Below are 17,179 nucleotides of genomic sequence, written 5' to 3' on the forward strand. Positions count from 1 at the left end.
TTTGGTAGTTGTTTGGTAGTTGGTTTTCCAGTTTTTGTTTGCCGTTGTTGTTTTTGCTTTAGATGGAATGAAGTAGCAAAACAGAATAGAAGATGACTAAGTGAATTAAAAAAAAGATGAAGTAGGTTATTAGCCCAGCAAGAGATAAGAATACCAAAGATGAAGACTTCTCATTTGTGCCTAGGATTTATACCAATTTGATGTACAGCTGATCTATACACAGACTTGGCAAGAATCATTAACTTGCATTTCAACATCTATCTTTGTTTAAAAGTGCCTAGTTCCCAGAGGAATTCTTACTCAAATTGTTATTGCCTGGCTCGATCATATATGCAGTCCTGGGACTCAAGTCTCTTCATACTAGTCCTTTCACTCAACTAAGCCCAATTCCCAATCTCTGTTCTCTCATACCAGTGTTGAAATTTTCACAGCACTTGCCCTACTACAAAGTTTTCCAAATCTATTATCTCTAGTACATTAGCTCTCATTTTCAACAAAACTCAGTCACTCACTTTTAGTGTGCTGGGAACTTAACTCTCCCACAGAACATAAAGACAGATTTCAAATTGTTTTACCATCATATAGTTAAGACCCATTTTCAAATGACTACTTTTTACTCTCTATAAAACCAGGCATTTGCAATGTGGAAAATTCCAATCAGTGCTTCTGAAACAACAATATAAATAATCATTTTTATATTATGGTTCTATGATCATGCAAAATAAAACAAATTGCTATGTCTGTGTGACACAGTACTACCAAATTGTAACAAATTTCGAAACATCTGTTCACAATGTAATGCATAATTAATAGACTGGAACTGGCACTGGTCCCTTGTGTACTGTCTTCTTACTATACCAGACCTTAATATAATTTCATATCTAAAAAGTCAGAAATAGGGGCTGGGGATATAGCCTAGTGGCAAGAGTGCCTGCCTCGGATACACGAGGCCCTAGGTTCGATTCCCCAGCACCACATATATAGAAAACGGCCAGAAGCGGCGCTGTGGCTCAAGTGGCAGAGTGCTAGCCTTGAGCGGGAAGAAGCCAGGGACAGTGCTCAGGCCCTGAGTTCAAGGCCCAGGACTGGCCAAAAAAAAAAAATAAAATAAAAAATAAAAAATAAAAAGTCAGAAATAAGTAGCTATTGACATCTTTGTATTGTTTTCACATTCTACATTTTACTTCACCAAGTCCCTAAAGACAACAATACAGAACTGGAGCCATGGCTCAAGTGGTAGAGCCAAGTAAGAACCTGAGTTCAAGCATCAATTCCAGCACACACAAAAAAAAACTAAAGATAACAAGACACTGAGCCACATTCTCTTAGCTTAGGATACTCTGAAGAAAATTAAAGAGATTACCTGAAGTTGGTAAATCCAGCATACCCCTCTGCCTACTTAGGTTTCTTCATTGTTCTTCACCCTCAAAAAACTACATATAAATTAAGCATCTTTTCCTCCATAAATCTTCATGGAGCTGTAGAATTCTCTGCTACTTAGCAATTACTAGATATTTAAATTGGTATTAATATTCTACTGTGTGCATATTCTCCAGTAGGCTCACACAATGCCTCTGCAATCAGATCTGAGTGAAGCAGGACACAGTCTTTTTAATTTTCCACACAGCACATAAACTGTCCATAGTAGAGACTGTTAGTCTGATCCCAATATCACAATCAAAGCCAAAAATCAACATCTCTGTCTCCTAGATTCACCCAAGTGGAATTTTAGAAAATGTTTTACCTTACAAACTATGAAAGTGGTGCTAAGTATGGCTGAACTACCTGTTCTTTGATATCAAGTATCAATGAATCATCATGCTATTCTGTTTAAATGAAATTACAGGTGGATTTTTACAAAGTTCTAATGTATTTCCAACAAGATTCCATCATTAAGCACGTTATAAACTACAGCAGAAACACAGGAAGCCTCCATGTGACTACAAAGCAAGATATGTAACAAGCAATATTCATACATTGAGTATTTCTAGTACAATGTTGAGTATTTATAGTACAAAGAGACTTTAAATCTTCTCAGCTCAACCATTAACAATTTTAAAAACAAAAGCATGCATCCATGTAACATATGTCACAAATAGCCCCAATACTGGAAAACCTCACAAAAAGACTACACAATATTTTTTAAGTAAATGGAGAGAATTATTAATTTCTAGGTAAATGCTTTCAATTTCCTCAGTGAGTTTCAGAGATAATACTAGACTAACTATTCAATAGATGTTTATTTCACAGTTAGGAAAATTAAGCCATATAAAGCTGGCTCAAAGCAGCAAAGTTAGAGATCTGGACCTTAAGAATTCAAAGGCTACATGTGATAATTCACACCAGTAATCCCAGCCACTCAAAAGGTGGTAGGTATAGTAGCGCATGCCTTCGATACTCAGGAAGCTAAGATGTGAGGATCATGGTTCAAAGCCAGCAGGCAGGAATGTCTGTGACACTAGTTATCTCCAATTAACCACCAGTGTCCCGGTCCTGAGTCAAATCTAGGACTGAGGCATGCACACATGTGTGTATGCACACCACACACACACACACACACACACACACACACATACATGCACACGCAAGATCTGAGGAGTTTGCTTGAGGCTAGATGGGCAAAGTTAGTATACCATCATCCTAACTAAAAAAGTAGAAGATTGGAGGCATGGCTCAGTTGGTAGAGTGCTAGCCAATGAGCAAAGAGGCCGTAGATATCAAGTTCAAATACCAGTCTCAGACCTAGAAAAAGAAAAAAAAAAAAAAAGCTAGGAAAGGCCAGGAGCTGGTGGCTCAGACCTATAATTCTAGATACTCATGGTTCAAAGCCAGCCTGGGAAGAAAGCCTGTGAGACTCTTCCCTCCAATAAACTACTCGGAAAAAGCCAGAAGCAGCATTGTGTTTTAAGTGGTAGAGTAGTAGCCTTGAGAAAAAGAATCTCAGAGATGGCCCTTGGGCCCTGAGTTCAAGCACCAGGACTGGCACTCGCGCACGCACACACGCACACATGTACACATGCACGCACACACGCAACTAGAAGAAGCCAGGGGATGGTAGTTCAAACCTGCAATACTAGCTACTCAGGAGGCTGAGATCTGAGGATCCTGGTTCAGAGCTAGACCAGGCAAAATTTTTTAAAGTACACAAAGCTCTTATTTCCAATTAATTACCAAAAAAGCCAGAAATGGAGGCATGGCCAAAGAGCTAAAGTGCTACCCTTAAGAACCAAAGCTCAGGGGCTAGGGATATGGCCTAGTGGCAAGAGTGCTTGCCTCCCATACCTGAAGCTGTGAGTTCAATTCCCCAGCACCACATATACAGAAAATGGCCAGAAGTGGCCCTGTGGCTCAAGAGGTAGAGTGCTAGCCTTGAGCAAAAAGAAGCCAGGGACAGTACTCAGGCCCTGAGTCCAAACCCCAGGACTGGCAAAAAAAAAAAAAAAAAAACAAAGGTCAGGTACAGGGCTCAGGCCTTGAATTTAAGCCCCAGGATTGGCTCCAGTCCAGGAGAGGTAGTGAACACCTGGAGTCCCAAGGAGGCTATCAGTAGGAGGATCACAGTCTGAGGCCAGTCGGGGCAAAAAAGAAAAACTGAAAAATTACTAAAGACTAGAGTGCTTGCCTAGAAAGCACCAGATCTTAATTTAAACCCCAGCACATGGGAGTACGAAAAGAAAAGAAAACCACAGAATACTCATTTTACTATATTAGTCTGCTTCCACTAAGATTTATCTCAATAGCTCCCCAAATATGAGATCACATTAAAATAATACTTCATTTCCTTATTTTCCTCTAATTGTGTGTGTGTGTGTGTGTGTGTGTGTGTGTGTGTGTGTGTGTGTATGTGTGTGTGTTTCCTACCAGTCCTGGGGCTTGAACTCAGGGCCTGAGCACTGTCCCTGGCTTCTTTTTGCTCAAGGCTACCACTCTACCACTTGAGCCACAGTGCCACTTCCGGCTTTTTCTATGTGGTGCTGAGGAATCAAACCCAGGGCTTCATGTATGTTAGGCAAGTACTCTACCACTAGGCCACATTCCCAGTCTGTCACTTTTTTTTTTTTTTAATATGTAGTAGCTGGGTGTTGGTGGCTCATACCAGTAATCCTTCTCAGGTGGATGAGATCTGAGGATCACAATTCAAAGTCAGCCCAGGCAGGAAACTCCATGAGATTCATATCATCCAATCATATACTGAAAAGCTGGAAATGACATTGTGGCTCAAAGTGGTAGAGTACTAGCCTTGCACACAAAAGCTCAGGGAAAGTGCCAGGTCCTAAATTCAAGCCCCAGGATGCATGCAGGCACATGCGCGCGTGCGCACACATACACATCAACAATAATATATCTTCCCCCTTTCAGTCCCCAGTGATATTTACAACTTTCTCAAAAATAAATGTCAGGCCAGGCACCAGAGGCTCACTCCTATAATCCTAACTACTCAGGAGACAAAAATGGTACAGAGCCATTGTAGACAAACAAATCCAAGAGAATCTGATCTCCATATAACCAGCAAAAGCTGAAGTATTGCTCCAGCAGCAGAATATTAGCCATGAGTAAAAAAGACAAGTGAGAGAAAAAAGCCCAAGTCCAACCACAGTACCAGCAAACAAAATAAAAAACTGTCAGTGACTCTAAATTATACTCCATCTTCAAGACACAATATTAAGAATACTTTAAAGTATTTATTTTCTTCTCACAGAAATGCTACTTGGCAAGCGCTGGTAGCTTATGCCTCTAATCCTAGCTACTCAGGAGGCTGAGATCAGAGGACTATGCTTCGAAGTCAGCCCGGGCAGGAAAATCCCTGTGAAGATTCTTATCTCCAATTAACCATTCAAAAACTGGAAATGAAGCTATTGCTCAAAGTGGTAGAGTGCTAGCCTTCAGTAGAAGAGCTCAAGAAGTCCCAAACCGAGGCTGGGAATATGGCCTAGTAGTAAAATGCTTGCCTCGTATACATGAAGCCCTGAGTTTGATTCCCCAGCACCACATATAAAGAAAAAGCCAGAAGAGATGATGTGGCTCAAGTGGTAGAGTACCAGCCTTGAGCAAAAAGAAGCCAGGGACAGCACAGTGCTCAGGCCCTGAGTTCAAGCCCCAGGGCTGGCAAAAAAAAAAAAAAAACCCAAAACAAAACAAAGAAATCACAAGCCCGACTGAGTCCAAGCTCCACAAATGACCTGGGAGAGGGGGTGGGGGTGGAGGGGAGACGCCACTACTCTTAATTATTTGATTTAAAAATAAGTAAAGGCCATCAGGGGGACTACCCCCCTAAAACAAATTAAAAAGGCTTCCTGATTTCCTACACGGAGCTTCAGATAGTTTTCCAATTTGCCTCTGATATTCACTGTCATGTTCTTCACTTGCCCTACCTACCTATTGCCAAAGATCAACTCTTCTGCTTCTAACATGTAAACTTAGAAAAAATAAACATTCCAACTAGTGAGGAAAGTATGTAAAACGGAATAAACCTATTCTTGGTGAGAACCTCTAGGAAATCTATAAAATTGGGGATAAAATGGGATGTGGCTTTGCAGTAAAGCATCTATATAGTATGTGAAAGGCCTCAAGTCCATACAAAAACAAAAGCAAAAGATGACCTATAAAACCCAGACATCAAGCTGGGCACAGGGGGGCCTAGCTACTCAGGAAGCTGAGATCTGAGGATCATGGTTCAAAGCCAACCCAAGGAGGAAAATCTGTGAAACTCTTATCTCCAATTAACCACCAGAAAAATCACAAGTGGTGCTATCGCTTAAGTGGTAAAGTGCTAGCCTGGAGCTGAAGAGCTCAAGGACCATACTCAGGCTCAGAGTTCAAGCCCCATGACCAACAAAAACAAGAAACAAAGAGGAAAAAAAAGAAATAATAGACATCAAGTCTAACTACTTAAAAACATTTTCTACTCACTGCCTTGTTCCTCCTATCCATGTCTCAAAATCAATCATTAGGTATTAATGTACTTATATCTGCCCCAAAAATGTTTGCTTTGAAAACATGTAGTCTTCGTGAATTTTTGTTTATTGCCAGTCCTGAGCTTGGGACTCAGGGCCTGAGCACTGTCCCTGGCTTCTTTTTGCTCAAGGCTAGCACTCTACCTTGAGCCACAGCATCACTTCTGGCTTTTTCTGTGTATGTGTGCTGAGGAATCGAATCCAGGGCTTCATGCATGCTAGGCAAGCACTTTACCACTAAGCCACATTCCCAGCCCACTTCCTGAATTTTTTAAACCACTTTGTTATGGTATGGATGACAGGTAAACATATATACTTAAAGTTTACAACTCTCAATAGGGTTCAAGGTTAAGTATAAGTCACAGAACCAACACCATTAGTCTTCCTGAACTGCAATGTTAGATTACCCTCTGGTCAGATTCTTCCCCAAAGAACCTTATGCTCACATCACTTTTTCTTTTTCTTTTATTTTTAAGGAAAAAATAAAAATATTTATTACTTATTTTACAGGGGAAGAGACATAATATAAAAACAAAAGTCATAAAGGAAAATATTACCTACATTAAAATTAATTAAAATAAATTAAATGCATTGATACCTAAATAATTAAATGCACTACACTACATAAATCTTTTGAGTCACATACTCTTGCCACTAGGCCACATTCCCAGCCCCCATAAAAACTTTTGAATATCACTTTTTCTAAACCTTGTATTTTACTTGGTGTCTTTTTTACCTGACTTTGAAAACAAAACTTTGTTAACTTTATAGTGTCACTTTAAGATGTGTAAACTCCTAAAAATCTATGGCTATCACAGAGCCTAACCAAGAAAGGACCCTGTATCCACATAACTATTAGTATTAACATGACTCTCATTAAAACACAAAGGCATCAAACCATTCACCACCACTTGTCACAGCATCAGTCTAATAAAGTAGTGTAAAAATCACCAGGCACCAGTAGCTCACACCTATAATACTAGCTATTCAGGAGACTGAGATCTAAAGATTATGGTTCAAAGGCAGCCTGGGCAGGAAAGTTCATGACACTCTTATCGCCAATAAACTACTTAAAAAAAGAAAGAAAAGCCCCAAAGTGGAGCTGTGCCTCAAGTCATAGAGCACTAACTTTGAACCGTGAGTAAAAGAAACTTAGGGACAGCACCCAGGACACAGACACAGACACACACACACAGACATACACACACACAGACACACACACACACACACACACACACAAAAGATGAAAATCTATGTATAGTCTATTAACTTCAATTCCAAATTATACCAAATTTCTAACATAAAAACGTTAAGAACTGGGTATGGTGGCACACACTTTAATCCCAGCAGTGGGGAACCTGAAGCTAGAGAATCAGAATCCAATGCCTGCCTGAGCTGGATAGCAATATTATCTGAAAAAGACACCCTTACCCCCCACAAAAAAAAGGAGAGGGGCTGGGAATATGGCCTAGTGGTAAAGTGCTCCCCTAGTATACATGAAGCCCTGGGTTTGATTCCTCAGCACCACAAACACAGAAAAAGCCAGAAGTGGCACTGTGGCTCAAGTAGTAGAGTACTAGCCTTGAGCAAAAAGAAGCCAGCGACAGTGCTCAGGCACTGAGTTAAAGCTCCAGGACTGGCAAAAAAAAAAAAAAAAGTTAGAAATTTAGCCAGGCACTTATGACTCAACTAATCCTAACAACTCAGGGGTTGAAATTCAAAGCCTGTCTGGGCAGAAGAGTCTCGCCATCTGATTCAAAATAACCAGCAAAAAGTAGGCTGGAGATGTGGCTCAAGTAGTAGAGCACCAGCCAAGCAAGAGCTTAAGGGCCCTAACTTCAGTACCAGCAAAAAAAAAAAACAAAAAAAGTTGAAATTTAGGAGTTTGAGGGGGAATTCTGAAATTTACACAAAACAGTTAAAAATGAATTTAAATCATATGTAACATACCTACATAAGGTCACATAAACAGTAATTGTACCCATTTAAAATAAAGAGAATAGGCAAAAGTAAACAAGATTTCATCCTTGACGTATTAGATAATGGGTTCAGATATAAAATAAAATTCCTTGTATAACAGTAGGAAGAAAGGATAAAAGGGAAGGAAAACATTTCAGTCAACATAAAAGCACCCTTACCCTCCTAGATAAAAGAATGTTGACACTCTGTAGGTAACATTCCCAACATCACCTCTAAATTCCATTTAGTTTTACTGGTTTCAATTTTACTTACCTTTCTTCTCTGAGAGATGTTGAGGGCACCAAAGTCATTAAACAAGGATGAAGCAGATGAAGTTAGAGGATCTGGAAGGCAAGTTACATAAGTTTCCACACAGGTAACTCAGGTAACCCAAAAATGTAATAGCAACTTGACAATGTCTATAATGTCATATGCCATATTAAGTTAGTGGATTAAACTGATGAGTACTTCTTTAAATCATACGTGGTACTCATACAACTATTCAGAAACTCTATAGGTTAGGATACATCTGTTTGATCTAACAAAAAACAGCAAAGTCCAATAGGAAACAAAAAACCTTCAAATAGCCTTGCTGTGTGTTTATTAGAGGAAGCTAAGCTTAGCTATAGCTAACAAATGTTTGTGTTCTTAAGACCAAGTCCTGAGAAGGATAAAAAAAGAGTGAGGAGGCTAACTGGAGTTAGAGACCTGGAAACAAATATATTACCAAGGTCTTATAGTCATATACTCTACAAACCATTCCAAACTTGCAAATGTATCAACATCCATTTTGTATTCCTACTAGAAAAACAGCAAATTATTAATGTTTAAAAATGGAAATATTGGGCTGGGAATATGGCTTAGTGGTAGCATGAAGCCCTGGGTTTGATTCCTCAGCACCACACAGACAGAAAAAGCCAGAAGTTGTGCTGTGGCTCAAGTGGTAGAGTATAGCCTTAAGCAAAAAGAAGCCAGGAAGTGTTTAGGCCCTGAGTCCAAGCCCCAGGACTGGCCAAAAAAAGGAAATATTAGATGCTTTAAAATAGTAACACAGAATTCAAAAAATTGTAGGTAAGTTTCACTGTTCTACAATTCTAAATTATAAACAAAAACAATCTCATTTATCACTTTACAAATAAGAAGTTTCTGAAAAGGTATACATGAGATTCAATGAGAAAAAAAATGGGTGTGTCATAATAGGGCTTGCGCTCAGGGCCTGGGCACAGTTTCTGTACTTTTTCACTAGCCAACTACTACTTTCAGCTGTTGGGTGGTTAACTGGTGGTAAATCTCACAGATTTTTTCTGCATGAAGGAGCTTTGAACTGCAATCCTCAAGGGCTGGGAATGTGGCTTAGTGGTAGAGTGCTTGTCTAGCATTCATGAAGTCCAGGGTTCGATTTCTCAGTACCACATGAACAGAAAAGGCCAGAAGTGGTGCTGGGGCCCAAGTGGTAGAGAGCTAGCCTTGACCAAAGGAAGCTCAGAGACCATGCACAGGCCCAGGACTGGGAGGGAAAAAAGCGAGCACTTTTGAGCTTGGAAAAAAAAAAAAACCTCTTATTTTCTAAATCTCTGTAGATTATCTGTAAAGTAAAAAAACAAAAACAAAAACACTGAATGTTCTCATTAAAAGAACTTTAAATGTCTTCATGATGCAGTACATATACTGCTTAATTTCTCTTATTTCTATATTAATTTTCAATCTAACCATTCAACGATCTTAACATTAATTTAATATCAAATAGTTAATAATGCAGAAGAAGGCTATTGCAATAGCAAGGTTCAATTTTTACACTTCTGGTACTTAATAATAGAAAGTACTGCTCATGTATTATTCATATATGTGTTAACTTTGACAGCACTGAAAAGTCAGCATTTACACTGGGCACAATAGCTATCTCTTACCTCTAATCACAGCTAATTAGGAGGTGGAGATCAGAAAAATCTCTGCTAGCCAAGGCAAAAAGTTATAGATCAAATCTCAATCAATAGGCTAAGAATGATGATACAAATTCATGTTCCCAGTTATATGAGAGGAAAAGGCTATAGGCAGGTAAACTGCTACCCAGGTTCAACAAGGGTAAATTTTAATCTTTTTGCTTTGGGGGAAGGAGGATTGGAGGGCTTGAACTCAGGGCCTGGGCCTTATCCCTGAGCTTTTTTGCTCAAGGTTAGTGCTCTACCACCTGAGCCATAGCACTACTTCCAGCGTGTTGATGGTTAATTGAAATTAAGAGTTTCAGACTTTCCTGCCCAAACTGGCTTTGAACTACAATCCTAGGATCTCATCCTCCTGAGCAGCTAGGATTATAAGCATGAGCCACCTGTGTCTATGAGACTTTGAAAGATAGGGGAGAGAGGTGAGTGGGGAGACAAAGTGAGAGGGGAGAGAGAAGAGAGAGGGGAAGAGAAGGGAAAAGGGAGGTGAGAGAAAGGGAAGAGACTAAAAACAAAAGGAGTTGCAGCCCAGGCTCAAGGGAATGCTCTGGTTCCTAAGCTCAGGCTAACAGTTTATGCCCTAGTACTAACAAAGAAAAAAAAGAATCAAACAAACAAAAAACCTTAACATTTAAACTCTATGAGAGGGGCTGGGAATCCTAGTGGCAAGAGTGCTTGCCTCCTATACATGAAACCCTGGGTTCGATTTCCCAGCACCACATATATAGAAAATGGCCAGAAGTGGCGCTGTGGCTCAAGTGGCAGAGTGCTAGCTTTGAGCAGAAAGAAGCCAGGGACAGTGCTCAGGCCCCGAGTCCAAGGCCCAGGACTGACAAACAAAAAAGAATAAAGTCTTGAATTCACACCTCAGTATCACAAAAAAAAAAAGAAAAAATAAAATAAATAAACTATGGGAATAGGGGCTGGGGATATGGCCTAGTGGCAAGAGTGCTTGCCTTGTATATATGAGGCCCTGGGTTCGATTCCCCAGCACCACATATACAGAAAACGGCCAGAAGTGGCGCTGTGGCTCAAGTGGCAGAGTGCTAGCCTTGAGCAAAAAGAAGCCAGGGACAGTGCTCAGGCCCTGAGTTCAAGGCCCAGGACTGGCCAAAAAAAAAAATAAATTAACTATGGGAATATTAAGGTACATAATACTGAAAAAGCACCTTTTCATATTTTATCCACTATGAAATAGCATTAAGATAGAAACTTCTAAATAATGGTAGAAATTTGATATACATAACTCTATCACTCAAATCAGTATGCAAACTCTTGTTCTCACTCATTATTAATTACTATCATTTCCCTGAGCCAGGCACTGGTGGCTCCCATCTGTAATCCAAGCTACTGCGGAGACTGAGATAGGAGAATCCTTGTTCAAAAGTAACCACCCAACAGACAGATCCAATAAACTAGCAAAAAGCCAGAAATGGAAATGTGGCTTAAGTGGTCGAAAACCAGCCTTAATGAAAAAGCCAAGTAAGAACCTGAGGCCCCAAGTTCAAACCCCAGTACTGGTCAAAAAATAAATAACTTACTGATACAGAGACCACTGTAGAACTTTTTAAAAAATAGAATATAAAGCCAGGTACTGGTAGCTCATACCTGTAATCCTAGCGACTCAGGAGACTAAGATCTAAGAATCATGGTTCAAAGCCAGACTAGGAAGAAAAGTCTATGAGACTCTTATCTACAATTAACTAGTAAAATGATAGAAATGGGGCTGTGATTCAAGTTGTAGAGCGCTAGTCTTAAGCACAAGAAGGCTCAGGGCCAGCACCCATGCCAGGACTAACACCAAAAACAGAAGACAAAGAAAACAAGCCAGACACCAGTAACTAATGGCTACAAGATCAGCTACTCATAAAGGGCGAAAGCTAGCTTGGGCAAATAAATACAAGAGACTCTACTCTCCAGAAAAATGCCGGTTCTATAGCTTCCGTCTTGAGCAGAAATAGCTATACAAGGGTGTGAGGCCCAGAGTTCAAGCCCAGTACTAGCACCAAAAATAAAAAGGAGGATGGGGAGAAGGACCGGGAGGAGTTAGTTAAGTAAACTATGAAACTAACTAATTGTACCTAATTCATAGTGAATGAAAAGCATTCACGATTTAAATATATTTAATGTGATCTTATTATATACACTGATATATAGAGAAAATGGAGGAATCAAAATTTTAATTCATGTAACACACAAAAATCATAGGTCCATCTTACTTTCTACTTAATACCTGTTCATGACTTTCAAATTGTCTGTAACAAGCATGGTGCTTATAGAATTTGAAATGTATGACCACAACACAGTATACACACACACATACATGCACACAAGCAAAAGGAACCAGGACTTACCATGGCCTGCATATGGCTTGGCACTGTCATTTAGAAGGCTCGGGGAGCTGCTACTATTAGTCATTCTCTGAAAAATTAAAGAAAAATATATGCACACACAAAATGTCACTATTAATAATTAAGACTAAACCCTGTTTGCTTCATTCCCCCTTCAATCCATCTTTTATATTAAATATTAGAATACAGTCTCTGTACAAACTTGCAAAAACTTCTGAAACATACCAATTCCATATTTTTTCTCACTGGCCAGACATTTAAAAGCAAAATTACAGATCTTTTATGAATTCACTTCCATAATTCACTAGCTGAAATACAACATATGTAACTACCAAGTTTCCTTATATACAAAATATGATTTCCAATATCCAACCAAGAAGGTAACTAAAGTGACTAAATGCTCTCATAGCCTCTCAATTTATACTATCCTTCACACACTTTAGAAACCTTAAATATCAGGTTATCTATCTTCCATTTTCTAAACATCTGCTATCCTGATATTCCTCTCTCTCTCTTTCTCTCTCTTTCTCTCAAAGCTCTTTAAGCTACACACACACACACACACACACACACACACACACACACACACACACAATCCCCAAGTTTAATCAGCACACATACATACACAGACAGGTAAATGAACTACTCTCTCTACCCTCTAAATATTCTAAATACCATTTCTCCTTCCAGCCTCTACCCTTTGAAATCTCTCACTCAACTGTACAGGAAATGGCTTAACTCACCTAATCTCAAACTCCTCACTTCAAACAATCTAGGAATAACTGAATCCTCCAGGTGTCCCTATACTTGTAATACATTTCACTCAACAGTAAAATTCACTATTTAGTGAAATATATTATAGAACATACCTGTATCAAGGGATATTTTGTTTCCACAGGGCTTCCAAATCCATTGACTCCAATAAAGCTGGTACTAAAATAGGAATCTGTGAGACTTGTATCAGTTAAAGCACCTCCATCCATTCCAGGAACTGCAAGAAAAGGAAAATGCATGGATTTAGAATTACCTAAGAGGACAAAACACTGATTTTGCTTCAGTGTTCCTAAAAGTTTCAGTCTCTGCCACATGCTTATTTAACTATTCATAACACAAAACCAAATCAAATAAGATTTGCTCTATTCTAAAAAGCTGTTAAAACAATGTTCATGTTGTTGATTAGTTTCCCCCACCGAAACAGTATCAGCATACTCAACAGGAAGAAATCACACTTGCATTTCTAGTTTCCTTGTCAAGTTTTCCACCTTATAACCAAAGGGCAGTAGAATACAAACCAATGCAATTTCTAGTTTGTCTAGACTGTTTCCTTACATCTTTTAAAATCACCACTCTCACACTTAGAATTGTTAGCTAAGTCTGCAAAGGAAACAAAAGGAGGGAACTCAGTATCCTAACAAGCTATCTTAGTGAGGATATCACAAACTACTAAACAAGGTGTTTTGGATGCAACTTCCTCAGTACTTGGCATCCCACTGCTTTCTAAACTGCCACTTAAGTACCAAGCCTTATGCTTTATTAGTAAAGCTGAACTTCAGGAAGAGCTGCCTTTGTCCAGTCACTAAGAACCTGGACCACACAGACACACCTGCCACCAACATCTACAAATAAAAGCAAATGTAAGGAAAAGATTGGCTGGGCACTCACCAGTGCCCAACACCTATAATCTTAGCTCCTCAGGAGGCTAAGACCTGAGAACTAGAATTTAAAACAAGTGCAAGCAAGAAAAGCTCATGAAAATCTTATCCGCAATAAACCACCAAAAAGCCAGAAATGGGCCTGTAGCTAGAACACCAGCCTTGAGCAATAAAGCTAGCCAAGCCTGACACACACAAAAAAAGACTGTACTGTACAAAATGGGAACAAATAATAACAAATACCATGCTTCCAGTCCTTAGGATGTTTTTCTGGGGAGTCATGAAAAGAGTCTTTTAAGTCTTCTTCCCTGACTTTCATTTAGGAAAAAAAAGGGGGGCTGGGATGGGGGAGGGGATTAAGTTGTCTTTTTCAGTTCTCCATCTGACTCCAAACCATCTTAACCAACATTGGTGAGTTGCAAGGCCCTAGTAGTACAGAGCACCCACAAACCATTAAGTGGGTACATAATGTATATGTACTAGTCCATATTTAGGAAAACTGTATCCCCCAAATTGCTATGTTGAAGTTCTAACCGCTCTTACCCCAAAAAGTGATTTTTATGTAGTTATGGTCACTATGATAAGTTAAGGTGAAGTCAATGGTATGCCCTGATCTTATATAATGGTGATTTCTTAATGGAGGGAGGGGTGGGGAGGGCCTAAGCATTTAACAGAGCCTGGGAATTATGAGGTAATAACCAGAAGATGATTAATGGGTACGGGAGTACGGTTAGGAGAAATAACTTTCAATGTTCTATAACAAGCATGTAACTATTATTTGCAATTGTTTCAACACAAAATAGCTAGCACAGAGATTGAATGGTGGTGCTAACACAAAAGATAAATGTCTAAGGTAACAGATAAGCTAATTAACTTAAATTTATCATTATACAAGGCATGTATATATTCAAATGCCATACTATACTCCATAAATATGTACAATTCCTATGTGTCAACTGAAAATAAAAACTATGCTGGATGCTGGTGGCTCAAGCTTATAATCCTAGCTACTCAGGAAGCTGAGATATGAGGATTACGGTTATAGGCTAGCCCAAGCAGGAAAGCCCATAAGACTCTCATCTCCAATTAACTACTAGAAAACCAGAAGTGGAGCTATGGCTTAAGTGGTAGAACACTATAGCCTTGAGCATATAAAAGCTCAGAGAAGACCCAGGCCCAGAGATCAAGCCCCAAGACTGGCGGGGGCAGGGGCAAAGGGGTGGGGGGGAGCTGGGAAGGTGGCTTAGTGGTAGAGTGCTTGCCTAGCATGTATGAAACCCTGGGTTTGATTCCTCAGCACCACATAAACAGAAAAAGTTGTAAGTGGCTCTGTGGCTCAAGTGGTAGAGTGCTAGCCTTGACCAAAAGAAACTCAAAGACAGTGTCCAGGCCCTAAGTTCAAGTCCCAGGAGTGGCAAAAAAAAAAAAAAAAAGTATAAAAGCTAGAGGTATGCCTCAGTGGTAAAGCACTTCATTATGCATACACAAGGCATGAGCAAGAGATCCTCAACACTACAAAATCTTTTTTAAAAAGTTAAGGATGTGCACGTGTGCACACGCACACACATGCACACACACACACGCACACACACAAATATACCATGTAAAATAAAGGCAAAGATAGACATGGTTGAGCCAAGAAATATATCAGAAATTGCCAGGAAACCTCCAGACCTCAGAAAAAAACAATCAAAACACCACCTGATCTCACAACTTTCCACTTTCTAAGCTGAGGGAATACATTTCTGTTCTTTAGGAATCCTCAAAAGATGTCAGGCACACAACTGTCTCAACTGTAATCCTAGCTACTTAGGAGGTTGGGAGCTGAGGATCACAGTTCAAAGCAAGCTCCAGCGACAAGCTGTAACTTAAGTGGTAGAGCACTAGCCTACTGCAAAAAGTCTCAAGGAGATTCTGGGAAGATGGTGGAATAGTGACAGAAAGTCGGAGCTTCCTCTGATCAAAAAGTTACAGGGCTTTAAGAGGGAAATCAAATCCTGCCTAAGAGAAGACAGAATTTAGTACAAATTGTAAGCACTCAGAGTTTTGTTTTTTTTTTAAGCACTCAGAGTTTAATGCCAACCAAGAAGTATCAAATCTTAAGCTTCCAAAATAAGGGGAAAAAAAAAAACATAAACCCACAAATCTGCAGGTTCTGTAGCTTGGCAGAAATGCCCAGCCAAGCTTTTTCACTTGTTTTCTTTTCTTTATTTCTTCTTTGCTCCTGAGACCCATGTACCTACCATCCCCACTAGTGAAAGGAAAGAAATCTATAGCTCTGGACCTGAAGGCTTAGAGGCTTGGAAAACAACAGAAAAAAATCAGACAGAAGCACCCACTCTCTGAGGGCCACAGCAGAGAAACAGCTAACAAAAGACCTCCACAGTAAAATGAGAAACAGCTAACAAAAGACCTCCACAGTACAACTGCCGTAAGCCGAACCCAGGAAGCCAGGAAGGAGGTGATACAGACATCTAGCATGACGCATGGATGAGTGGCCAGTTCCTGAGTTCCACACAGTCAGTGACAACTGAACTGAAACCTCACCCCACACCCAAGGTGCCCACAGCCTGAGCTAAGGATGAGAGATCCACTCCCAAGCCCAAAGGGACAAAGGCTGCACTGCAGAATTCTGCCAGCACTCAAATCATAGAGATTGCAACCCACCTAAGCCAGTTCATGGAGAAGAAGCTCAAACTGGGAGCGCAAAGCATCCTGAACAGAGAACCTAGTGAGAAAAAAAAAAAAAAAAAAACTCTACAAGCACAGTTTAATGACTAAATTTGGGACCCTTTCTCTTTTTTTCTCTCCTCTCTCCCTTTATTTAGAAAGTGTAGGGGTGCTTAAGTGTGTATCAACATTTGGCTTAGGCTAATAGACTTAGCTGCACAGTATTTTAAAGGTCAGGACCTCTCTCTCCCCTCTCTCTCCCTTCCTCTCCCCCCCCCACCCCCACCAGTTCTCGGGCTTCAATTCAGGGCCTGCATGCTGTTCCTGAGCTTTTGTGCAGTAGCTAGGATTACAGATGTGCACCACAGGTTCCCAGCTCAATTTTGTCTTCTATACTGGAATAAATTATATGGTTTCTCTTTTTCCCTTTTTTCCCTCTCATTCCTTGTCCCCTTCCCCTTCTTTCCTGTTCTTCTTCTAAAATCCTGCATTTCTATTCTCTGTTGATCTCTCTGGCACAGTATTCCTCCCCATTCTTCCCTAAGAACCCCAATTTTTTCTACTTATAGCTCTCACATCAACACTTTCCATCACAACTGATCAGCCTTCACCAACTCTGAACCCAGGTACCTAAATCACAGTGAAAGATCACA

At 39.9% G+C, this 17,179-nt stretch overlaps 1 protein-coding gene across 7 annotated transcripts in view; it reads right to left on the minus strand.

Annotated features, from left to right (window-relative positions):
• Pan3 (poly(A) specific ribonuclease subunit PAN3) overlaps positions 1–17,179 on the minus strand; it is a 147,779-nt gene that overhangs the window by 112,726 nt on the left and 17,874 nt on the right. For all 7 annotated transcript variants that reach the window (XR_007210358.1, XR_007210359.1, XR_007210360.1 and 4 more), the window contains exons 2-4: positions 13,074–13,195; positions 12,208–12,274; positions 8,187–8,257 (exon numbers count right to left, since the gene is read on the minus strand). Coding sequence is in view for 4 of the 7 variants with exons in the window: in XM_048341587.1 (XP_048197544.1) it covers positions 8,187–8,257; positions 12,208–12,274; positions 13,074–13,195 (260 nt within the window). In the remaining 3 variants the exon portion in view is untranslated. The remainder of the gene's footprint in view (positions 1–8,186; positions 8,258–12,207; positions 12,275–13,073; positions 13,196–17,179) is intronic.

This window comes from Perognathus longimembris, chromosome 3 (assembly GCF_023159225.1).
Source record: "Perognathus longimembris pacificus isolate PPM17 chromosome 3, ASM2315922v1, whole genome shotgun sequence".
Taxonomy (NCBI): Eukaryota; Metazoa; Chordata; class Mammalia; order Rodentia; family Heteromyidae; genus Perognathus; species Perognathus longimembris.